The sequence below is a fragment of the Lonchura striata genome, chromosome 6 (assembly GCF_046129695.1).
Source record: "Lonchura striata isolate bLonStr1 chromosome 6, bLonStr1.mat, whole genome shotgun sequence".
NCBI classification, from domain to species: Eukaryota; Metazoa; Chordata; class Aves; order Passeriformes; family Estrildidae; genus Lonchura; species Lonchura striata.
The window spans coordinates 45858573-45885098 of record NC_134608.1 but is presented as its reverse complement, the minus strand read 5'-3'; the positions used below and the strand labels follow the sequence as shown (position 1 = coordinate 45885098).

Sequence of the window (26526 nt, the reverse complement as noted above, 5' to 3'; positions counted from 1 at the left end):
TTGCTCTTTTACTATATAAGGTAAATGATGGAACCAGGAATGCAAATCTGCAGATATACTTACCAGGTGTTACAGTCAAAGTTGATCGTTTCCCCAGGCTGATACATGGCTTCATTGTGAATACATGGACACTCCCCTTCAGGAATACAACCACCATTCCCATCTAGCACAAGTCCATCTGGGCATATGCAGCCAGATGTACATTGTGAGCTATACTGGAAAATATAAGAGAAAAACAATTTTAGAGTGAAATGATCACATTAGAAAAATGAAGATTAAATTCTCATTAAAAGTGCCTTATATGGTCTTATTGCTGCCCAACTTAAATAGGAGAGAACTATGAAGTACCTAATGGAACAAAAAAGAAGTAAAGAATAGATTTAATAAAATATTAATCTGTCAAAGAAAAATATTTTATGTATACCAATCCTGATTGTTTTGCTGGAACCTGTGAAATTTAAAACATTGGATCTTGCACTTTGTAGTGGATGATTTGTGACTGAATGGACTTTCAAAGGAAAGACAAGTAATATTTTTTCAGTTTGGCTGAGTTATATTGAAATCTATTTATCTCATATGGTAGTTACTTGTGAAATGGCATGTGGCTACTGAGAACTTAAGTGGAGTAACATGATTACATGTTCATAAGTTCATAACTGCAGCATGGTATGAGAGAGAATCATTTCTCCTAGCCAATTTTTAGACTTTCCTACTGAAGGCAAATAAGCAGTAGCACCCTAGATTTTTCACTACTAGTTACTGTTATCTGCAGTAGCTGAAGAAAGGTAGACACTAATCTTAAGAATTAATTTGGACATTACTTATTACATTTTGTTCCAAGGGTTCCATTTTTAATGCTTCATAACATCATTTTAGAGTTTTTGCTACAAGAATAATGTACATGTGTTGTAGATTTGGAGTAGATCCAATAGATAATTACTTTAGCAGCAAGAGCACAGACAAAACATGGAAGCACCATTTCATTGGGCCATGACATACTTACACACTGCATATCCAGAGTCTGGCAACTTTTTTGACATTCTGCTCCAGTTGTTCCTGCCGTGTTGTTTGTACAGTCAAAGTAGACCATGGGAGATTTACAGACTAGAGGAAATAAATGGCACAGGGTTTATTCCATAGCTGTAGCCATTTAAACCATCTGTAAGTTCTTTGGAAATTCCCTATTTCAGTTAGTAGAGATTGTTGTCCCTATTCAACCTGCTGATTAGATTCACTACAGAGTACTGGAATCCCAAAAAAACCCCCCAAAAAAACAAAAAACCACAAAATATATTAGAAAAAAAAAAGTCTTCATGTAAAAAATGTAAAAAGAGATTTTATGATTAATCTAATTCACTCCAGCCTTTTAAGATAACTGAAGACTATGACTGAGAAATGCTTCTCTTAAAAATCCATTAAGAAGAATCAATTCTATGAGCTATTCTGTGCAAGATCCAGTGAAGAGAAAAAAGTGGAAGATCATTTTTACCTGAAGTTGGATTTAGTGCTCCAATGCAATTCAGTCTTCCCTGAACACAAGTGCTGCGAGAGAGGGAAAAACAATCTATTTTAGTCTCTCCTCTCAAGCCAAATATTGAGATTAAGAGTTACTAACCCCTTGTCAAGTTTCAGAATTTTCAAAGGAATTCCAAAAACCTGTTTTGCAGTCTCAGGAAAGAATTTCTCTCAATACCACTACATGTGCTGCTTTCATATGATATCCATTGTTGCTTAGCAGGAAAATTCATAGGTTGTAATGCATATATTGCTTGTTACATTCTCATGAGATCTCCTCTTGCTGTTGTTGTAATTTTACACTTGAAAGATTATGGAATTAAATTTAAAAATGCACTCAAGTACAACTTCCCTATCAATCTAGAAACACTACAGAGTCATAGAAACCTTTAGGATGGAAAAGACCCTTAAGATCCTTGAGTCCAAGCATTAACCCAGCATTGCCAAGTCCATCACTAAACCATGTCTCAAAGTGCTGTATCCATGGCTTTTAAATACTTGCAGGAATAGTGACTCAAGCACTTCCCTGGGCAACCTGTTCCAGTGCTTAACAACCATTTCAGTACAGAAACTTTTCTTAACATCCAATCAAATCACCCCCCAATGCAACTTGAGGCCATTTCCTTCCATTCTATCATTTGGTACTTGGGAGAAGAGGCTGACCCACACCCCAGCACAACCTCCATTTAGGCAGTTTTAGAGAAAGTGTCTTCACTGAGCTTCCTTTTCTCCAGGTTAAACAACTTCAGGTCCTTCAGCTGCTCCCTGTAATACCTGTGCTCCAGACCAGTTCTGCTGCCCTCTGAACATACTTCAGCATCAAAATGCCTTTCTTGTTGTGAGAAACTCAAAACTGAACACAGGATTCAAGGTGCAGCCTCACCAGGACCAAGTACAGGGGAATAATCACTTCCCTAATATCAAAGGCTTTACTAAAATCCAGGCAGACAACATCCACAGCCTTTCCCTCATCCACTAAGCAGATCACCTTGTCATAGAAGCAGATTGGGTTGGTCAAGTAGCAGCTGCCTTTCCCAAACCCATGCTGGCTGGGCCTGATCCCCTGTTTGACCTGTAAGTGCCACGTGATGACAAGACAATCTGCTCCATGTCCTTCCCAGGCACCAAGGTCAGGCTGCCAACACTGTAAATGGGTATCACATTTACTGGCCTCTAGTCAACCAGGACCTCCAAGGTTAACCAGACTTATGACAAATAATTGACAATAATGACAAATGATTGAAAGTGCCTCTGTGCTAGAGCACCACCAGATCCCTCAGCACCCTTGGGTGGACCCCATCTGGCTCCATAGAATTTTGTGTGTTTAAATGATGTAACAGGCCATTAACTGTTTCACTTTTCATTTTCCATTCTGCTCTCTGTCCCCATCCTGCAACTCAGGGGAATATGTACCATTTTTAAAAGTTAAAAATAAAGTTAAAAGAGCTTAACAGTTGAAGAAAATGAAGAGAGAGCATTCTTTTGAAATTCAGGCTAAAATAATCTTACACATTCCAGACTTTAATTCAAACATTGTTTGAATGTTTTAGAAAGGATTACTTACCATACACGCCCATTTTCATGGACTACTTCTCCAAATGGTATAGGAGATCCTTTGCTGTAGCAGGGGCATTCATTAGCAGGCACACATTTGCCACTCTCATCCATGTAGGTTCCATTTACGCAGGTGCAGCCGTCAACTGGGACAAACTTAATGTTGCATGTGACATCAGGTTCACTCAGAGAGCGGCAGGTGGGTTGACAGGAAGAGATGGTATAGCTGTAGCTCAAGGATTTGGGACATGAGGTAGTGTATTTTGCTTGAGAGAGGAAAATAAAATAGATTGTTAATTCCAGGTGGTAAATTCTCATATGGAAAACAAAAAAATCATAGGCAGTAGAAATAACATGTAAACAATACTGTACACCTCTGCTTATTTGCATATTTAATATAAATGTATTTGAATAATTTCAGGGTCTGATCTAACAAGCTATTGTACATGTGGAGTAAATGATGCATGCAAAGAAGAAAATATTTTTTCAAATGGAAGTTCAGAAGGAAACCTCCATTTGGTGCTGCTATTCATTGCCAATGTGCCTAAACTTCTTGAAGAATGAGACAAGTTATCTCCCTGAATGTCATCTGGTATGCTGGAAACAGACATACTAGGTAGGCAGAACCCAGTATGCAGCTTCAAAGACATGAAATTGCAAGTGTTCTGGTTGATATTTCTAGTACTGTTATTCTAATACAACACATTATGTCTGCAATAACTTGTGATACTTGTAAAGCTGTAGTGAAACTCTAACTTGCACAGAAACAGGTGGAGGCACTTCCATAAAAACAGTCCCTTTCATAATCAAGCCATGTCTCCCTTCTATTCATATTCATTCTTGCCAGCAATGGATTGATTCTAAGGGGACAGCAGAGAATTACTTCCAGGAGTGCACTTAACAAAATCCCTTCCTCATCACTTACTGATTTGTCTAGAAATGAGTAGAAAATAATCTCTGATCAGCAATTTTTATTGTTGTGTGTTCTTAGGAAATGAGATAGTGGATAGTACTTACTGCAGACATCAGTCCTCCATCCCTGCAGCTGGATTCCTTTTGCAGCACAAGCTCTCACATAGGCAGACAGAGCTGCACACAGACAGTCCTCACTATTTTCACAGTTACATGTGTCAAACATGCAGTTCTAAGAATAGAGAGAAAAATGAGGTCTCAGCACTGGTAATATAGCCAGTCTTAAAAAAAAAAACAGTGAACATTATCTTTCCAGTCTTATTCCTTAATCCTTCTTCAGATGTGCTCACTCATAGACAGTTTTATCACTTTCTAGTCTTTAAGGTTCCTGGCAGGTGAAAACACAGGTAATGAAAATTTAGTCAATTACTGCAGTTATAATTAGGAAATAGTGGTCTTAAAGTCTGTTATACATTTTTTGCAGCTTCTTGGTCCTCTGAACCTTTTTTGTGGATATGCTGCACAATAGCTCTACTCACAATGTGCAGTCCAGACAGACCATTTCACCAGTGTGGACACCTGGGTGATTACTAGTGAGAAGAGTGATTTGCAACACTTTGATAGCAGAGTAATGGCAATTAGGTAATGGGCTTTCTGTTCCAAGCAGTTATTAATAAGATGCCAGGCTCATAAGGTTAACAATTGACTGATATTCAAAGAAGCATTTGACAAGCCTTTAAATACACTATCTGGCTTATGTGTAAAACCATCCGGGAGTAAATAGCTGCCTCTTCATCAGCAAACAAGTCAGGATCTCGAAGCCAAGACTGACAATCGAAATGAGGTAATGTTACAACACAAAGAGAAACACATGTTGAAAGAAGGAAGTACTGCAGTTCAGCAAAGGGGATACAGGCATTGCCTAAGAAACGTCTGGAACAGCTCCTGTTTCTATTGTTCCCAAAGGGAAAAGCAGTCTGACAAAGTACCGTGTGGTAAACAGTGGGATTCACTGCATAGTGGCAGGCAGCAAAAGGTCCCGTGCTGTCAGTGAGTAGTCCACACCAATGCTGAGCGTATTTTTCTGTGAAATGATGAAACAATAAAAACGCACATTACTCTTTGTACTTCATTAGTCACAAACCCATGCTGCCCTGGCCTATGCAGGCAGTTCTGACATTCCATTAAATCTCTTCTTCTCCTGTCTTTTTTTTTTTTTTTTTCTTTTCACTCAGCTTGTAGCTCATGGTTCCTGAAGCTTAAGGAGATGAATTAAAGGTTTCCAAAGATGCTCCTGCAATCCACTTCTCTGATACCAAGTTGTCAGCTTGGACATGAACTCTATTTTCAGTGACCTTGCAGTTTGCTTCCCTTATGCTTCTGTCACTCTTTTTTTTTTTACATTATTACTTATCTTCAGCACTTTCATTTTGAATATTTGATTCTGATTTCAGATGTAAGCTTTTATTAAATATTTAAGTCTTTATTTTTTTATTTTTGCTATGCAACAGATGTATTTTCCTTAAAGATTAGCAAAAAGGAAAAAACAAACCAGAGGAAATTCTAAAAAGCACTCACCATTATCAATGCTGAGTGCACAAGGATTCTCAAAACTCTGCTGGATATTAGGGCATGAAGCCTGAGTTTTCCATGTATTAGCAAATGCTGATGCTGTTCCTTCAATGATTCCACTTATGACCTTGAAGTCATCGGTTTGGATGTTATTGAAATTTCCACAGAGACCTGTTGAAAAGCAGTGAAAAGTTTATACTGCTCTGACTACAAAAAAGGACATTGATCAAGGTGTTGCTATTTCATTCACTCACCACAAGTCTGGTTTTTGAAAGAAGCATCGAGACGCACAAACACTTGCATCATGGGTGTGAACTGCACTTCAACATGGACGCCAAAGCTCGTGTCCATGATCATGAAGAATGAGGAAGGTCTGAACATGGTGACATTAGCTACCCATGAGAAACAAAATGGTCACCTTCTGAGCAAACACAATACTGTTCTTTTTTAATTTCTATTGAATGTTTTGCAAATTCAGAAGTGAAATAAAGATCTGCAGGTCAGAGGTATCACATGGAATCCTTAGTTATTGAAACAAAAATAAAATTTCTTTCTAAGTAAGTGTGGGCACAGGGGTAGTAACAAAAAAAGAGGTAAAAGAGGTAAAGAGATGCCTTCACTTTTTTGCAGTGAGAAGGAAGTAAATCTGAGACTATTCAAATCAGTAGACAGTAAATTCTGTTTGCTAAACTTTGAACCCTTGCCTGTGCTTGTCCTGCATTTCTCTATGACACCAAACATCCCACTTTACTTCAAAAGCACTTGTGTAATTTGCTGTTAGAGAAAAATCTACCTGCTGACATGGGCAGCTGGGTGTAGATGGAGTTCACAAACACACCCCCATCAGGTTTGACATCCACAATCTGATAAGGAAGAGGAACAAAAACAACTCTGTGAATCATAGAATGGTTTAGCTTGGGAAGGACTTTTAAAGGTCATCCAGTTCCAAACCCCCTACCATGGGCAGGGACATCTTTCACTAGATCTTTCACTAGACCAGGTTGCTTAGGGCCCCATCCAGCCTGACCTTGAAAACTTCTAAGGATGTGGCATCCACAACTTCTCTGGGCATCCTGTTCCAGTGCCTCACCACCCTCGCAGTAAAGAATTTCTTCCCAAAATCTAATATAAACCTGTCCTCTTTCATTTTTAAGCCATTTCCTCTTGTCATATGACTTTGTGTCCTAGTAAAAGTCCCTCTCCAGCCTCTGTGTAGGCCTGGTTTAGGGACTGAAAGGCTTCTCTAAAGTCTCTCCAGAGCTCTCCCTTCTCCAGGCTGAACAACCTCAACTCTTCCAGTCTTTCCTGATAGGAGAGGTGCTCCAGACCTATGTTAGTCTTTGTGGCCTCATCTGGACCTGTTCCCACAGGTCCTCCATGTTCTTCTTATGCTGGGGATGCATCCCAGAGCTGGATGCAGAACTCCAGGGGAGTGTTCCCAGAGCAACGTAGAGGGGAAGAACCCCTCCCTCACCCTGCAGGCCACACTGCTTTGGATGTAGGCCAGGCTGGCCTTCTGTGAAAAATAACTATAGTTCAAAGAGTAACAATGAGAAGGATCCCACTGATATTCATCAAACCGATACTTAAAAAGGTAGGTCTTTGTGATTTCACCTCCCCCTTATTTCTACTTTGTACACTTTACTAATTTTCCCTGCCGGAACAGAATTACTTTTAAAGGGACTTTCTCAGCTTTTTAGGGGATTACATCATCTTGTTTCTCTGAACACATCTTAATGATTAATTACATTAATTAACTGTTGTAATCATAATTACTAACCTTGAAGCTCATGGTCTTTCCCCATCTAATTGGCAGACAAAATAGCTTTTTTCTGCTTTGTGAGTACAATGTGTTTCTTAATGAAATTCCACAAAGCCAAATTTATGGCTGATCTGATTTTCATAAGAAAATCCACTTCTTTTCACTTGATTAAAAATATAATCTACTCATCATACATATACTGAAAACCTACAAAGAAATGCAGCTGCCTGACTGATTAAGCCCTAATTTCTTTTCTCCCCATATTTTTATTGTGCTTATTTTGCATGCTTACAGTTTGTCCTTTATTCATGTTGAGGGTCACTGATTTTAGGCAGGTCTCAGTGTCAGTTAGGCCACACTTGCGTAGTTCTGCCAGGATGGTAAATTTTTCATCATTACAGTCCTGAAAAGAAAAAAGTCAAGTTATTTCATAGAAGACTAACTACAGAAGGTTTCCCTATAAAATTTTATCTCAATTATGAAAAAGTATTTATTTGTCTGGAGAAGATACAGACTGTAGCAAATTCCAGAGCCTTCTTGGCTGAAGACTCGATTTTTTCCTGTTTGAATTATTAGGAACAAGAAATGTAGAATCTGGATTTTACTGATTATATCAGTACAGATGTCAAGATGGAGATCCAGATGCATATTTGGTTTTATTCATGACAACTTCTAAGATTCTACTCAATTCTGTTGTAACTCTCATCTTTCTGTAGCTGGTATCAATGCTAGACAAAAATTTCTGATAAAATATGTTTTAGGTGAACAGTAACATACAACATTTTATTTCCTTTTACTGAATTGTGCAGATGGGGAAACAGGAAAGCAAACAACAAACATAAAAAGCCCCTAGAAAATCAAGACATTTCACCTATACATGTCTGTAATTAAATATTTTAATTATAATTAATTTCAAAATTTTCTATTTCTTTTGAGTTATTTTTAAATGTTTAAAAATATTTAAAAGCTAAGTGAAATGCATCAATTAACTTGAAGTGTTTTTCTTTATTCAAACTCCACAAAAATGAAAAAAAAGGCTGTTTTATAATATTTTAAGATTATAAATGTTTAATATTATAAATTAAAATGGTTAAGATTATAAATTAAGATTATATATTTTTAAGAAGTTAAAAAATTACAGTTACTGTAATTTTTATAGTTGTACCATTTGGCCAAAAAGCTTATAATAGAGTAACATGGCAAAAATTATGCAACCCAGTAAGAATGCTGGATTAGTTGTACTGAAGGTGGCAAACCAAGCAAATTATTAAAAAGACAGTGCTCTTCAATTACTCTCTCACACAACTGGAAATTTCCCAGTGAGCACCACACATGGTTGCATGACATCCTAGTAATTAACTGATGATTGTCAGTGAAATGGCAGGTAGCAAACATCTGGCTAAGTGGCAGGGAATTTAATGATGTTATGTCAGAAGTGCTAAGTCTCCTAAGTGTTTTCTTTCTATAAATCTAAAAGGCTTTATGACCTAGAAATATCCTCTGATTCCCACCTTAGAGAGGACGTAGGTGCAGTCTCCATGGTGATCATAGTACTTCATATCATATGTGGAAATGTGGGAACCTCCCACTACAGAGCACGTTCCTGGGCAGGACTTGTCTTGGCAACTCCACTGGCCTCCATTACAGGTACTGGAAGAATAAAGTTAGGTGAAATCACTAACAGTGCTCCAGAACAAGAGGAATACAAAGCTGTTAGGTGCAGCTGCTTTGCTATTGCTTTTCCCTTCAAGCTGTGGTTTAAGGTTTCCAAAACAGGTTTAAGAGTTTCCAAAATGCAGTGAACTTGGGATGCAACACATTAAAATCAATTTCTCTGGTAACCATTCCCCTTGCTTATCTAATTGTTTTCCTTCTTTGGACAGGTGAACTCCCCAAAACAGGTTTTGGATAAATAATTTTGTGGATTTTTTCAGATAACATAAAGCACAACAAGAAGTTAAAATATCTTCTGGGTGGTTTTATTTGGTTGTGTTGTTTTGGTTTTGTTTTTGGTTTTTTTTGTGATACATATGTATCATAAACTAATAAAAAAGAAAAGGTAACTCCACATCTGCTCCTGATGTAGATTGTGTCTATTTTCAAAGCTGATGTGGCAGGGCACAGGTACAGGATTAATAATTGAGAAACTGAGCTTGTATTGTGTCATCCTTTGCTTTCTCCAGAGAAAATAAATGTTTGCAAATACATTAATGACTACAACTTCATTCCCAATGGAGAATTCAAAATGTTTGAATGAAATAAACAAAGAGGAAGCATTTTAATTGACTGGTGAGAAATCTAAATATTCTAAATCCTTGCTTTGATCACCATGAGACAGAGTGCAAAGCTAGTTATGGCTGCTGCTAAATAAAACAAATAAGGTTTTTTAGGGGTGCTTTGGAAATGTAGCAGACAATTAAATGCACATATCAGTTACCAATGAGGCAATTGCAAATAATAAACTATTAAACCCGTTAAATATATAACAGGAAATAGTTAGTTAGAAAAGTAAGAAAGGTCACCAGGTCTGGCATGGATCTGAAAAAGAAGCTCCTGTAGCATAGGTTTTGCCATTGTAAATACAGGAGCACTCCTGCTGGGGAATGCAGCCAGAATTGTTGATGTCATCAAATACAGTCCCTAAATTAAAAAAAAAAAAAAAAAGACAAAACCTTGATCAATTAAAGAGTCATTTCCTATACACCATTTTATTTGTTACAAATCCTAAATATTTATTTAGCAAGAGACCTGCAGTTGTTGTGAGTGGATACAGCAGTGCTGAGGACAGCAGGACTATATCAGTTTGCTGAGGGAAGGATTCAACCTTTGTATTCTTAAATTCCACCTGCTCTGAAAGATGGACTTGTAGCATAGGTGGCTGGCTTAAAGATTGCTCTTTATCTGTTTGCTGTTCTTTTTCCTGCTTTCTGAATTTCGCACATGTATTGGCAATTAATTCAGACATCTTTTCTCAGCTGACACATGACAAAAGCTTGTCACTGGCAGCTGTGAAAAATAAAACTATATGAAGCTTACATCCCATGGAACCTACCCAAATCCTACAGGTGAGCTCTTGCTCTTTGAGATCAGAGATGTAAGTAGTTAAGGACTTGCCTGGGGGGCAGAAACAGCCATCAATACAGTGTTCTTCACAAAACAGAGATCGTCCAGGATTCGTGCATGTATCAGCACAGGGGGAGTTGCACTCCTGGTACTGCATGTTGTAAGGACACTTCTTGGCTGAAATTTGAAGAAAGATTTTTTTTTTTTTTCAGTCAAAGGTATTTCTAGTTCTCTATACATGTAAATATTTGTATCCATTGAAGTTTTAAAGCTAGATAAAAAAAAAAAAAAAAGAAAAAACCACACACCAAACTGCAATTGACCACTAGCTCTCAAAAGTTGCAGGTTTAACCACTTAAATCCCTATTTCAAAGTTGAAATGTGCATTTCATGATTCTGGTGCTGAATTGGCTCTATAAGTGGATTTCTGAGGACAGCAAGGTTACAACCTCAGAAACCCAGCAAGGTCTGTTTCTACAGAAGGCTCCCTTCCCTGTGAACACCCGTACTGCTACTGAAATGTAAGACTTAAATTCCTAAAGCTTTAGTATATTTGCATTTTGAGATACCATCAGAAGGACAAATAGCACCCCATAGGCTTTTGTTTTGGAGCAAATTCTGGTGACAGTATCAAAAATTACCCACTATAATCAAATATATGTTTAAATCAATACAAACTCATCACTATCAAGCAAGAGGAGATAAATAGGTGATTAGCCAGACATACACCTGTGAAGATCCAATCAGTTAACTGAGAACAACAGATGCTGTAGCCACCGTGAGGAAAGGAAACAGGAATGCAAGCACGTGTGCCTCATTCTTCCTTCTTGTTTCTCCTCTACTTGCTTCCTTCAGTGCACCGGTTCATTAAATTACTTGGACTCTCGTTAGAGTATCCATGTTAGTGTTTTGGTAGAGTTTCATTCAGTTTGCATTAAAATCTTTAGCTCTTTTGCTAAAGTCTTCATGCTGGAACTTAAACATCGGAATTTTCTAAAGGATTCAGTCTTGGACAGCCTGTAACTCCTCCTGCATCCTCAGCATGATTTGGGAGCTTGTTTGTTAGTTAATGAGCATGCACTAAGGCACTGATACTCACGGCACAGTTTTGATGTTCTCCAGTCCAGGGGCTGCCCACCAGCATGAGCACACTGCCGGGAGTACTCAGCAAAGGTGTCACAGATGCATGAGCTGTTTTTAGACTCTGCAGAGCGGCACAAGTCATCTTGGCAAACCTTAATGTAATCTTGAACATCAACTAGGTCATTGCACTCTACAAATGCAGAGCTGGTCAAGGTTTTCTCGCATATGTCATCCTTTGGAGGAAAAAAATATAGACAAGTCTCAGAAAATAGAAAGAAGTTGGTGTGGGGGGGGGAGTTGGTATTGTTATTTTTTTGTACTTATTATGCAATGTAATCTTATAGCTCTCTTTAAGTTGTTGTTGCCTGAGGGCTTTTCCTATTGACCTGTATGAAGCTGTGGAAGGGAATGGATAAATCTGAAAGAAAAATAAAAGGATGGTTAGGATCCTTACGAGATTTTCAGAGCAGTTATATGTTGGGATAGAAGTGGAATCTTCACAGTGTTCTGTTGGCCCGTCCATTTTCTGCATATTCCCAAACTGCAAGGCTGTCATCTTAACATCTGTAGAAAAGAAGTTTAATAATGAAGATCAGAGCTCTTTGTTCAAACAACTACCTGTTATTTTTTCTTTCCTCTCAAGAATTTGGGTCAAGGCTGGCAAAGACACTTATCTCTCTTAAGCCTTTAAAAGTGATCATCACCCCTTCCAAAGGAAACACTACATCACTACCTCAATTTACTTTGTACAGCACCCTGGAAAAAGCAAACATTGGAAAACAATTCTCAACCTATTACATCTAGATGCACACTAAAATTTTTCCCAGAAAAATAATAAACTCTTTTCAGATTACATTGAACCCATTCAGGGCAGAGGGAAAAAAGGATCTAAACAGGAATTTGGACAATGGAGATTGTTGTAAGACAAGGTTTAGGAAAATGTTAAAGCTGGGAATAGTTAAAAAGATATGATCTTACAAGGATTATGCAAATCAGGGAAATGTGGATATACTAATTTTGAGACAAAAATGAAACTAGAAATTTACTGCCTAGAAAATAGAATTACCTTTTGTTTTATTGAATATATTTCTATATTTAATTCTCTTATTAGTGAAAATTGCTCATTTTTATGAAGTTACCTGATTAGTTTTACCAGCATGGTTTACAACATTGGCATGCAAGAGATATGCAATCAGTTGTTAGCACCAACACTATATTTACACTCAAAGCATTAACATACATAATCTGATCTCTCTACTGCAAATTTTTAAATGGAGATTGAATCATATCTTATGGGTAAACCATTTGACAGGATGGGAAAGAGGAATGCTGTTGATGTCAGAGCCTGTTGGAGATCCCATAAACCTTTTTTTTTTTTAATTTAGAGCACTTACTGTTTGAAATGAACTCATTGTATATGGGAAGGCCATTGAAGTCACCACAAAGTCCACAAGTCTGATTGGCATATTTCTCATTCAATTCCAGCTAAAATGATGAATAGTAAGTTGATAGAAGTTAGTATAAATATTCTAAAGTATATTCAAGACTATAGAAAACACTTGCACCTGCTGTCTCTTAGTCTCTTCACAGTCAGATCTGTGGAATTTTATTTAGCAATTTAATTCAAACAGGAAGGATAAAGACTCAGCTTAGATTTGATTGCAGAGTCCAAGCTATTGATACTATTGATACAGACTTCGAATTTCACTGTACTATCTATGCTATTCTTAGCGACTTTCTATTGATTCTTCAGGAAGAAAATCAAATCCACAGAAAAAATTGAAGGCATAGGAGAGTGAAATTCTGCTTAAAAATATATCTGAAGGGATAATTAGACCCTGTAATAATACCAATAGCTAATGATATAATGAAAGTGATTTTTCATCCTATTTTAAGCAGATGCCTGCTATCCATTATGTATAAATCCATGTAATTTTCTTTACGACTACCTGGATACAAGCCTATCTTTACTAAAGAAGAATTGCCCAACAATGTGAGATAAGAAGGCAGTAGCCACTCTCTAAACAGGCCTAATCAAAGATTAGCTCTGTTCTCTGAAGCAGTAAACAGGTCCAGGAGCAGTTCCTACCAGAATGCTGTCCTTTTCATTCCACAGTAACACAACACCGATTTTGCTGCCAACTTTCACATAAATGCTGCTCTTCTCTATCATAATACCAGATTGACTATATGGCAGTTCAACTCTGGGAAAAGGCAGAAAGAATGCTAGTTAGCTTCTGATCCAAATGCTCGATAAGAAGAAGGGAAAGTCTTGTAGTGTCCACCATCTGTAGGAATTCTAAAATAGTGTATTTGTGGGAAAGAAAAGCAATTACAAAATAAGATAGTCCGACATTATCAAATATGGATCTAAATTTGAATCCAGCTTCTCAGAACATTTAATCCAAATTTTATTTTTGAGGCAATCCTTAAAGTAAGGATTTATCTTCTGTGACAGGAATTAATAGCATTTTACTCATTATTTATGTTGGTAAAGGTATCAGATCTATTAAAAAATACATAAGTGTTTCATCTCAAACACACTAAAGTATTTGGCAGGACTGGGGGAAAAAAATTAATGTAGATACCTAAGACATGTTATGAGGGAACTTACCTGTTGCCATCGACCAGGACAGCATCTTTTGTTAGTTCTGCAACGACACCTTCGAGTTTCATGGTGATGTGGTTGATTGTCGGGGTGTTTGCCACCACTTCACGCCTAATCTGGACGTTGAAGTCCTCATAGGGAGCGTTGCAGTGGGAGGTAAAAACGTAGTTACAGAGCCCAGGGAAGGTGAATATGTCCCCGTCGAAGGTCTTGAAGTGGAAGTTGCCCCATGTGCTGCACACACGGCCATTGTGAGCAGGATTAGCAGCTGTGAATTAAAACTGGCTGTTAAAAATTACTTAAAATCTTCAGGCTCCACATGGGGAAAATCAGCTTGTCCAAAGCTTCATTTTCTCACTAAATGTTTTTTGCCTGCCTACCTCCATTTGTTGTTTTCTACCTGACACTATATAGCTGTGTATTCATTCACCACTCATATCTGTTAACTCATATACCCTCCAAATGGTTACAGTTATGTTCAGCTAGAGCTTAATTAGTCACCTTCATTTCAGCTAAGACAACTGTTGATTTCTAATCACCATGTTTCTCTTCTGAATTAGTAATGACTTCCTTTATCAGTACCTTTCCCCATTTAAATTAAGGTCTTCTGTCTATACCCCCTAAAAGTGAGCACTAGCTGAATACATCTTGTTTCCTTTACTTACATGTTATTGCTAGATTTGTTAGCAGTGGTGGGATGATGTTCAAGTTACTTGGAATTCTGATAGAAGCTAGAATAGAAATAAGAAAGAAATCAAAAACTAGAATAACAATACCTAAATTTGCATGTAGGATAGACCCACGAAGGACAAGAGAGTTAATATGCCAGACCAAAGAAAACAATGTTAAGCCTGTTTTATTTTACACAGGTTAAAAGTAGATTGTAAAATTTGAACTCAGGATACTTAAGTCATAAGAAATTGCTTTCGGCTGTGATGACCTGCATTTTTTGCATGCTAACTTTGACCCTTTTATAAAACTGTGCTGCATGAGAATATTGGAATTCTTCAGAGACACTGGAACAATTCAAAGGGGTAAGCTGTACTAAATTAGCCTCTTACTGCTACAAAAGCATAGCTGCCTTCTCCTTACACCTCCTCTTTCTAAGGAGGGAATAAAAATCTTGTAATCTTTTCTCTGTTTTATATTTTTCTATTAAGGGGCTGAAAACTCTTCAAAATGGCCACACCTTGGTTGTGCAGGACAGACACAAATCATTACATGGTAAAAGTCAGCGAAGATGGGTTGTCATTTTGATTTCCTAACATTGGCCACTGATTTTACAGCAGGCTGAAGTCGTCCCACTTCCTTTTTTTAAAAGGAACCAAACATCACTTTGGTTTTATATCTACATGTTCATGCAGCTATGCATCCAGCCTCTTCAAACACTTCTGTTTTCTTAGTTAACTATGATTATACAGATATAGCCATAGTGTGTAATATCTGTGTGTGTGCACTTAGTAACTGGTGTCTAGTAAATATATTACTATTCTTAGAGAGAGATGTTAACACACATTTCCTTTCATCTGGCACCACTGGCCATATGCTAAGGAGGTTTTTTGGGGTTTTTTAAGGCATTTTTATTATTCAGTATGGATGTAGCAAATAAATACAAATATACAGTATAAATAAATGTACCATTTTGTTGTTGTAGAAGACCTCCAGAGAACTGGCTTCCTATTTGAAATTCAAACTGACCTCCTGTAAAAAAAAAAGTGAAAAGCATATTAAGAGTAATATCCTGTACCTGAACTTTTAAAGCAAAGCATTTAGCTAGGATCAAAGAACCCAGAAACAACTCCATAAAACAAAGGGGAGAATCTCCTTTATCTTATCAGAGAAAATGAAACAGGCTCCTCAAGAAACCTAAAATGTAATTATAGAAAGAGACGTTCTGTTACAAATACTCAAAGTTTCTAATCCAAATAATATATGTATTTTGTAATATGCTTTACAATATATTGTAATCCAAATAATATATATCTGCTTTCTATGTTTCTCTCAAAACTCACTGCAAGAGATTCTAATGACTGGACAGCACCCCTTATTTCACTGCTGCACTAGATCTCAGTAATATTCACAAATTCCCAAAATGCAGGTAAACCATGTATCAAAATTGTTGTGTAGAAGTTAGGTTATAAGAAAAGGCATGGAAGTAGTGAAAAGGATCAAGGGGCTTCAAACTTCATCCAATAATGGCTGTAGATATTTATAACAGTTTCTTTAGTGTATAAGCATATGGCCTTTTCTCAGGGAGCAGATGGGAAGCCTCCATCATGGATCTGGGTTTTCTTTACAGCTGGGTACAAGGAGGAACCTCTGAGGGACAATACAAGGGCCATAGCCTGAGCAGTAACCCAGAAGTAACCCAATGAACCCAGTTTCCTCTTCTACCCATCTACTGACTCCAAGATTGTTCAAACTCACATCTTCTCTGCGGAAAACCTGAAGCATCAAGCTATAAGGCTATTTGACCAAGGGTTCTTGCTACAACACCTGAAGCAAAGACTTTTGAGAAATGACAAATATTCTCCAGAATGCTTTGATTCCTAGAAAAAGACTGACCCTGACCTCCTGGGTTGACATTCTAAGATCTTGGATTTTATAAGTAAATATATCAGGCATTTCCTGTAAAAGTTGAAGGGTTGCAACTTTATTTTGTGAATTACTGAATGCAGTCAGGATATAATAACTGTGCATGTAACAGGTTGACTAATAGGTACCTTTAACCTGCCAAGTCTAAATCCTCACAGGATTAAAGTGATGAAATGACTAATATCTGAACCCTTGTCTGGATTATGTGAATGAGCACTGTAGATGTCTAGAGAATTTCTAAGTCAAAGCAGAACTGCGTATGGAGTTTGTCCGAAGTTAAGCCCCCTTTTCCCTTATACAATAGGTGAGAATTGAACCCCAGGAGATTACTGGCTTTGGAGCAGAGGGTTCTGGGCAACCCCACCACAGCTAGAAGTTCCTGCAGTGTATGCAGTTTCTTTCAGCTTTAAGCTTTTAATTATTTTCTCATTTAAGTTTATGCTTGCCTGCTAGTGATGTGCAAAGAAGTAACGTGGGACAGAGTTTAGCCATTTTCCATTTCCTGCTCATCTTTGAGTATCATAGATAACGACATTAAGTAAATGTATTCACATAATTATAATTTATACTGATTATAATTGATGAAAATATAATTGGTGAAAAAAATTGATACCGATCAGGTAAGAGAAATACCTCTTTAACTCTACATAATAGGCTGAGGTTTGCTTTTACATTACACATCCATAGGAATCTCAGCAGGCATAGAATCTTAGAAGGTTTGTTTATTCTAGTGTGGGAACCTTTGTAACAGGGCAAAATAGATCTATATATGTATTTTGTTCTGTTAATTTTTCTCAAGGAAACAGTAGGAGCTTTTGTTTACTTAGCAAATACATTATTCCCAAGGAAATTCTACCTGCAGTGGTTTGTTTAGCAATTACACAATGCCACTTTGTTTACTATTATAAAATAAGTGTCTCTCAGTTGTAAGAAATTTACTATTTGATAATTTGGAAACTAACTTAATGATTAAGAATATTTGGATGCATCCTGCAAAGTCTTTATCCAGCTGGAAATATTGCTGTCACCAGTTTATAAAAGTTAATATTTGACACGAAATATAAAGGCAGTCACACATTTGCGGAGATGGGATGGGACCATTATTCTTTAGTCCAGATATTGGAAAATATTTTCCACAGGGTGTGTTTCAAATAAAGAGGTATTTGCTGGGTACTGTCTATCACACTCATTTTTCAATTTATCAGATTAGCTCTGCACAGGAGAAATAACTTTCTTGTTCCATGAATGGCTGAAAACATTTCTGACCGACATTGCGTAACTCCAAACAGAAGTTTATACTCTACGAGACCGTTGTGTTTTCAAACACAATATAGACCAACTGGCCAGTGATTTAGTGTTTATTTCACAAACTGTAAAGCAGCCTTATTTGCACCTTTCAATGTTTTGAAAGTGATATGCAAGATAAATTTACCTAGGCAATCTGCAGATTTTAAAATGTCATCTGAGAGGCCGGAAATTAGTGTACATGAACAGGACTGACTTATCAAGCTTGTACTCCTACAAGTAGATCCAATTTGATTGGTTTCATCAACTTAACACGGTTACTCATATTAATAAAACTGCAAAGACCAGCCCTAATGGATATAATATTGACAGGTGAAAAAACCCCATTCAAAATAATGCATTGTGGTGTCACATAAATGTCCCTGTCCTGCTCATACTCACTATCTGTAATATATATAAATATTTTGCACAGGGTATTAGTATAATAATTAGTAGTATAAATTAGTTACTGCACAATTAGTAGTTACTGAAAATCCTTGCCATATAAATATTCCATCCTGGTTTATTTTGCAAAAGAAGTTGCAAGAAATGTTGAGAAATCTGGTGTTAGCCCCTGGTAGGTGACAAAATATTGACAAAGATTGACCAGTGGTCTGATCTAGCAACTGGAAAATGTAGTGGTTTAGATTTCATAACAACCATAATATTCATGGTGTTCTAATACAAATTGCAACAGGAATAAAATGCTTTTGTAAGGCATATGGGACACTGAAAATCTGACATTTTAAGACATGAATAAGAGTTTTTTTGGATTTGATCTTCAAGGCTACTTTCCATATGTGGTCATACATATAAGTTTAGTCAATATTAAATTGGTCCAGTTAATAGACAGACATTTAAAATGAAAATATATAAAGAAATCAGCTACCTCTTATATGAATCAATTAGTATTGTTTAAAATGTGTTACTAGGTCTAAACAGAGAATTTTTTCTTTTCCCAATAAAAAAGAAAATTTCTTACCTATTTGATGGATACAGCAAACTGCTAACAGGAAAGCCCATTCTGGTAGCAATATCCCCCTGCCAAACCCCATCTTGAGTGGAGTTTGGCACAAGGATGTTGGGTCTAAACTTGATACTGACTGCAGTTCATCTGTGCTTTGTTGCTCTTATATAGTAGCTGACTTTGGCTTCAGTCCCAGATTGATTCAGAGAGTGTAGAAAGGTGAGGTTTGGGGGATTTTAGTTATTGAACAGGTAAACAGAGGATGCTCTTCCTTTCTCAGAAACTGGCCATTATTTGTATTTTGGGAGGAGTAAATACATTTACGTATGTACATTTTAAAATTCTATCTAGTAAAGAAATGATTGCAAATAAAATGCAACTCCTCCTCCACAAATAACAGGTCCTGGAACAAATTTAATTTGGTGTTGCTTTACAGTTATGCAGATGGATGGCAATTAACTGTTCCAAGTTTATCAGTACTATAATTCATGCCAGGCAACTCCTTCGCAAAAAACCCCACTGATTTCTGAAGTTTGTGGAATATTTCATATGTGGGGACACAGCATCAAGAAGTCCCTCCATGCTTATTGGGGCAGCTAATCTTCTTGTAAAAAGAACAGAATAATAACCTTGAAGGGTGCTGCAGTCTCACGTGGCCACTCTGAGCATATGCCATGGAAACCCCTCTGTATGGCACTGACAGGCATTAGGCACCCAGCTGAGAAAGACTCACCCACATCTATCCTGCATTTGTTAGAGGGGGCCTGAAACCTCAAAATCTACTTTTCAATTCTCTGGTTTTGCCTTCCCATAGAAAATATCAGGAGTAATTTCAGCCAGCCAGCCAGTCTTGTACCAGCTTTCTAGGACTAAAAAGATTGATTATAGTCTGTGATCATTACATTGTTTCAGAATCATTATTGTTTAATTCCTTTCACATCCGCAGAGTTATGAAAACTACAAATTAGTGAAGCAGGCAATGAATCAAGGTTATAAGGCTTACCAGTAAAGGTTTAATAGACCTTTTCCCCCTGAACATTGTTTTTTTGCAATTTTACTGGGCAATCATTTCAAAAGCAGGAAGAAATGCATACTACAATAAGCACAGACAGTATTTCTACTTCTTGTCACTTTATCTTTTTTAGCTTGACATTGGAGGTAGGATGAGTTGCTCTGGGCAGATTTCTGTCTACTTCCTAGGTCAATAGATCTTACTTTAATAGTAAAAGATGGACAAAACTATTCAAAGTTACTGAAACAATTCTTTTAAAACTGCTGGGTTTGGCAAAACAATTTCCAGTCCAATGCTTGGTTTATACATCATTTTCCCTCAATTCACTCTCAGCTTTAGCCTCCTCACAGTTTTCCAGAGTGCAGGTAGCTGATGGATTTACAAAATCTCCATCATAAAGAATGGAATGAAGGCTGCTGCTCACTGGGGGATTTAGCCAGAGGGATCTGGGTGATATAATTTGGAGTGGGGGAGCCTCAGAAGTAAAGAGCAAAAAACCCACAAAAACTAGGATGTGTGGAGAGGCAGAAAGGACTTTTTTTGGGTAAAATGGGACAGTTTTACCTTCTACATGACTGTAAGATTCAGTTCAGTAGTGTCTGCTTGTGTTAATCATTTTTGCTGAACAGGAGAAGGACACAAAATTGGGAAGGTGTTCTAATTGTAAAATGGGATCACAGCAATAACCTAAATCCCTCGGATTCTTACCAAAATCCTACCTTGCAATTATACATTTTAAAATATTTCTGTAAAATAATAGGAAGGTATAATGCAATATTCTATTCAGGTGTTACAGAATTGAACGATGCAATTTTCTTTCAATTATTTCTAGTTGAGCCCCTATTTCCACTTCTGTTTAGCTCTAAAGAGATCAGAGCCTTACATCTTTAGTGCTACAAAATAAATTAAAAATAGTTTCTTTATGGAGTGTTATCTAGATTTGATTTCTGGACTGAAATCATTGGAAGCTTGCTATTGCAATGTTGGGGTACTTAAGTCAACATTTTGTCCTGCTATAGCATGAAACATGTTCTCTGTCAAGATGTCCAGGATGTTTAATGAAGTTACATCTTCCTAATTCAGTAGTAAGCTGTTTACACACTCTAAATCTGTATCTTTATGCTTCAGCAAACCAGGAGAAAAGAAAATACTGCATTTCCTGCCCATAGAACATTGTTTTATTCTGTGCCAATACTCATAATGAATTTAAATTCATCTGTACATAGAGAAGGCAAATGATTTCTTGTTTATGTGACCAGTTAGCTGTATTAAACAAATATACTCTAGTCTCACTTAGACAATTAGACAAGCCACACAACAAACTTGGCTTTCAGCAACCGAAGTGCATATGCCTTTAGCTGTTTGTGATGGTTAGAAGGAGCAGAACTTGCCTCCCTTCCCAGTTACACCCACCTCTGCACAAGGGGCATGACAGAAAGTCAGGATCTTCTTGTGCTGCTTTGAAACATTCGGGGAGAGTTTCTTGTTTTCCACTGGCTGTATAAGAGCAAGGGAATACTGATAAAGGGATGAGCTTTCTGAGGGTGCAGTCAATGCTTTTCATATTCATCTGGTAAAGGTGATGAAGATATCCATACCTAGGATGATCAGGTGTGTCACTGGGCTCAAGGCTCCTTTCTCCTTTGCCCTATCTCTTTTACAGGGATTGTTGCTATGCAGAGTGCTAATATCAAACACTTTCTTTTTCTTCTAAGATAGCTTTCAATTTTCACTCTAATAATTCTTTGTGACCAAAGCAATTTGTGTCAGACTTGAATATGTTATTCCACTAAGCATTTACCAGTGCACAGTGGTTGTTCAGAAGGCTGTCCCAGTTGTGCTCAAAGGTGTTCTTCAAAAGATATTGCCCAGGAATTTTGCTCAAACTGTTCCATGTTCTGGAGTTGCTATGATTGCTACTGCTCAGACTGAGATTTTTGATCTCTAGGGATGGTCAGACTTGTTCTAGTATTCAGCTTATTCAACCTTACAGCATCTCTCTTCTTCCCTCTCCGCCCTAAGGAGTGGATGGAATTGTTAATAACATTGTCAGGTGCAGAAGAAATTCACAGAATTCACAGAGCGACTAGGTTGGAAGAGACCTTCAAGATCATCGAGTCCAACCCAAATACAGGTCACTCTGTTAGGTGGCTTATGAAATTTTGAAAACTATCATTTTGTTTTGTTTTGTTTTTACTGATTGCTAGGAGAATCACGTCTGTAGATGAAAGTATCACAAAAATTACAAGGGTTTAAGCAAACATGTTCATTGGTCCTAAGAATTGCTTCAAGTGGTTCAAGTAGATTAAAAAAAAAGTACTTCAAGGACTCCTCAGTTTCCCAGATAATACAGAGACAAGAGATTGCATAGGTAGGGAGGAGCAAGTTGTATGTGGGGAAAGACTCACCTACAATTGTACGAGGGGAAAGAAACCCCAGAAGCAAGTTTTGAAGTGCTTTAATAACAGAAACTTAGCAATTGTTTTTACTGTTAATTTGTATCAGGAATACACCAAGGGACCACAGTTTTTGGTATTGGCTGGCACTAAACCAAAGCACTTTCTTTTCCAGGAGGAAATTTTCAGGGAAATGTTGATGGCATTATTTATTTATTTCTTGCATTTTTGTCTGTTTTTCTCAGTTTTAATATGTGTAAAACCCAGAAGCTTATGTTGACGTCTCAGTATTAATTCCCATGTCAAGTAATTCAGGATAGATCTGTAGACATGGCAGACACCAGTCATTGGAAAGTTATTGAAAGTCATTGGAAGTTAACTGCAACAGCTGAGGATATGGCTGACAAATATCCTTCTCTCATTTTGATCTTGTATCTAAACCAATGGATTGATCACTAAAAGTACCTCTTGTAACAGTTAATCAAATAATTATGAGGATGGATATAGTAGCTCCAATTTTACATTTTTTTCTTGGTTTCTTGGATGGAAGTAGGGGCAAAACTTGTGACATTGACTATACTGGTTTAATCTAAAATTTCAAATGCCTGATAAAATTTCAGTATCATATTTAAATACCATAATTACAACCTGAAAATTGATCATATAACATGAGGGTGGCAAAGGTAAGCATTCCGAATTTAGGTAGTGGTAGTAGTAAGGCTGTTAATGAAAACCAAAATCATTAGCCTTCTGTGTTCCAATTACAGCTCCTGTAGAGTTCAGAACTTGTATCTCCTCACAAGTATGATAAACCAGAGACAGCTGGGACCCAGGTTTTGTGCCCGGTTTGGGTTTGTGCCCAGGCATTGTGCCTCAGATCTTTGAAGTCATTGCTTGCCATGTCAAGTGGCAAAATGAAAGAATTAGATTGGTCAGAGAAGAGCCCATTGTGCAATGGAAAATAACGTAATATAATGACAGCCTGCAATTAATGTCAACGAAGTTGGTATTAACTTAAGCAAAGGATCCGGCACGCCCTTTCCTCAAGCTCTGTAGAGGTTTAGTTGCTGTCCTCAGCTTGTCCTGCTGAAGTTTTCTCACCTGTCTCTGATAGCCTCAGTCATTCTTTCCTTCCATCAGTCTACAGGTTACTCCCCAGGGTTTTACTTTCCAGCTCTTCCCAGGGATTAACTCTCCACCCTTTCTTTCAATGGCCTGTTAACATCTCCACAATAAATATATGTACTGCCACTGTGGAAGAAAGTGCTGGATGCTCTCTGGCCATGGGCTCCTTTCCCTGGTTCTTAGAATAAATTATACAGTCTGGGTTTTTTTTAGTATAACAGGTGGCACCACTTGAGAAATCTCATAGAGGTTTCTCCGGAGAAAACAAGGCTGAAAATCATGTGGAGAGAGAGTTAAACTCTAACAGTGGATGGTAGATGAGCTCTATGTTATATACTGTTATCACTTTTTACTTTGTTATAGTAATTTTACAGCTGATTATGCAAGGTACTGTGGAATGTGAAAGAAAACTTTCTATGGAGATTAGATTGTCTAAATGGGAAAAAAAAAATGAGAGCTAAGACCAGTGAAGGTTAAAAATAATGAAGTAACTTGCCTTGTTTTTCAGTGGTATTAGCCTATGTTCCTTAATTACAGAGTGATGCCTTAAGTATGTGGTTATATTAAAGCTTGTCTAGTTCCAACCCCCCTGCTGTGGGACAGCTTCCACTAGGCCAGGTTGCTCAAAACCCCTTCCAACCTGGTCTGAACATTTACAGGGATGGCACACCCACAGATTCCTTCAGCAACCAGTCCCGGTGTTTCACCACCCTCATGGTAAAGAATTTCTTCCCAATATTTAATCTAAACCTGCCCTCTTTCCGTTTGAAACCACTCCCCCTTCTCCTATCTCTTTTTGCCCTAATAAAAGTTCCCCTCCAGCATTCTTGTAAGCCCATTTTAGGGACTGAAAGGCTTCTCTTAGGTCTCACCAGACCCTTCTCTTTCCCAGGCTGAAAAACCCCCTCAGTCTTTTATGACAGGAGAGTTGATCCAGTTCTCTGATCATCTTTGTGCCTCTTCTCTTGACTCATTCCAACATGTTCATGTTCTTCTTATGCTCCAGAGCTGGATGCAGTACTCCAGATGAATCCCCTCCCTCAACCTACTGGCCAAACTGCTTTTGATACGGCCTAGGATGCCATTGGTTTGACATCTGGAAGGTCAATCCTATCTGCCAGCACCCCAGCTTCTTCTCCTCAGAGCTGCTTTTGATGCATTCTCTGCCCAGTGATGTGGTGGACCACTTTTACCATGTTGAATTTCCTTAAATTCACAGTTGTGTTGGTTTTGTGTGGCAAGGCTTTCTTAGCAGAGGGACTATAGGGCTGATTTCCCACACATTCCATAGAGCCAATGCCAGCCAATTCCAAGAGGGACCCACTGCTGGCCAAAACTGGGCTCGTCAGTGATGGTGTAATGACTCTGGGACAATGTATTTTGGAAGTGGAAATAAATTACTCCACAGAAGCAGCCAGAGGAGTGAGAATATGTGAAACAGCCCTGCGGGCACCAAGTTCAGTGCAGAAGGAGGGGGAGAAAGTGCTCCAGGTGCCGGAGCAGAGATTCCCCTGCAGGCCATGGTGCGGCATGGAGTGTGCCCCTGTACGTCCATGGAGGTCCATGGAGGAGCAGAGATCCACCTGCAGCCCATGCAGGACCCACACCAGGGCAGGTGGATGTCCAAAGAAGGCTGTGGCCCTGTGGGAAACCGGGCTGAGGAGTCTCCTGGCAGGACCTGTGGAGGCACACAGAGAGGAGCCCACAGGGAGAGATGGGCAGGTGGCATACAGCCCAGCACAACGGGGCACTTCATTCAGCTGAAAGCTCAGCTTTTCCATCGTATATCATGTACATCCACCGCGTGAAAGCTTCTGGGTTTTTCACCTTCCATATTGCTTGGTTCTCACAGCGTTGGGATGATGTTTATAGCTCTCATTTGGTTCATCTGGCAGGATTTCAGCTTTGTTTTCCTCTTCTGTTGAGTGCTGAATACACCTTTCTGGACTAATATCACCACCAATGCTTTCTTATGTGTTTGGCATTTTGTTATCTGTTTGGCACTGTTGTGGGTTTGCGTTGCCTGTGCATCTTTATTTTATAAAATGCTTATTCTGTTGTATACTAATAACATACATGACCAAATCTCACCTTTTGAATCCTTGGTGGGAAACTTCAATACAATTCATTTCTTTATTTTTTTTTTCTTCTCCACAAGCTTGGCATAATTATTTTTTCTGTTCCAGTAATTGCATATACCCCCTCATTGTCACACTACGACATGAAATAATTCACACAGAGATGCTAGATGTAAAAGGGGAAAGAAAAGAACCTAAAAGAGAGATTTTCTTTTATAACTCCACTATATATAGAATAGTAAAAGTGACAATGGATTGGAGGGTGAAATTACCACCTCTCCAACCACACTGGTCAAACTAACAGTTCATCAGTTCTCTCCACCCACAAAGAAGAATGCAAAACAATCATTGTTTATATGAACAGTGTGTGAGAACTGTAGTAGAAATATGTAAACATCAGAAGGCATTGAAAACTTTTAGAAGAACTTTAAAACTCTCAAAAGAACAAGGCAGCACTCTCATTTTAATGACTTTTTAGTTTCCCAAACCAATCTTGAGTTTGTATTTGTATTTCCTTGCCTATTTCAGAATCTGAACATATTTTGGTGTACTTTTCCTTGTGAGCCTTTCTCAGTGACACTTGATGAGTCACTTCTGCACATATTCTTTGTAAAACTCTTCGGATTTGAGCATGCTCATCAGTGTTGCACATATCCTCAAAGCTTGACAGACTTAGATTGTGCCCATATTGACAGGTAACTTTTAATTCAGTCTGAAGACTGCATGGGAGGTTCAGGCTCTAAGAATTACAATTCTTATCTGCAAACTGAGTTTAGAGGCTGAACTTCTGTCTGAGGAGCCAAGCTTATAATTCTGTATCTACTTATCAGTGGATGTCCTGGCTCCAAACTTTCATCGCCCTTTTGTGCAAGATTATCCATTGTAAGATTAATTATTTTTCTATAATTTTGCCAAAAAAATAATATGTGGTTTATGATTTATTGTTCCTCCAAATTCTTGGGTACATGAACGAAATAATTTATTTTACAGATTACATATT

At 37.8% G+C, this 26526-nt stretch overlaps 1 protein-coding gene across 1 annotated transcript in view; it reads right to left on the bottom strand.

Moving 5' to 3' along the window:
• The window catches only part of LOC110468661 (uncharacterized), a 46240-nt gene extending 21011 nt beyond the window's left edge, over nucleotides 1–25229 (bottom strand). Inside the window, 21 exon segments of the mRNA XM_077784419.1 lie at nucleotides 64–215; nucleotides 1004–1104; nucleotides 1490–1542; nucleotides 3080–3335; nucleotides 4087–4213; nucleotides 4971–5065; nucleotides 5560–5724; nucleotides 5808–5945; nucleotides 6347–6416; nucleotides 7608–7718; nucleotides 8827–8965; nucleotides 9838–9955; nucleotides 10430–10555; nucleotides 11478–11694; nucleotides 11916–12025; nucleotides 12856–12946; nucleotides 13551–13665; nucleotides 14076–14337; nucleotides 14735–14800; nucleotides 15708–15770; nucleotides 24998–25229. Coding sequence (XP_077640545.1) covers nucleotides 64–215; nucleotides 1004–1104; nucleotides 1490–1542; nucleotides 3080–3335; nucleotides 4087–4213; nucleotides 4971–5065; nucleotides 5560–5724; nucleotides 5808–5945; nucleotides 6347–6416; nucleotides 7608–7718; nucleotides 8827–8965; nucleotides 9838–9955; nucleotides 10430–10555; nucleotides 11478–11694; nucleotides 11916–12025; nucleotides 12856–12946; nucleotides 13551–13665; nucleotides 14076–14337; nucleotides 14735–14800; nucleotides 15708–15770; nucleotides 24998–25229 — 2807 coding nt within the window.
• Between the last annotated feature and the right edge of the window lie 1297 nt (nucleotides 25230–26526).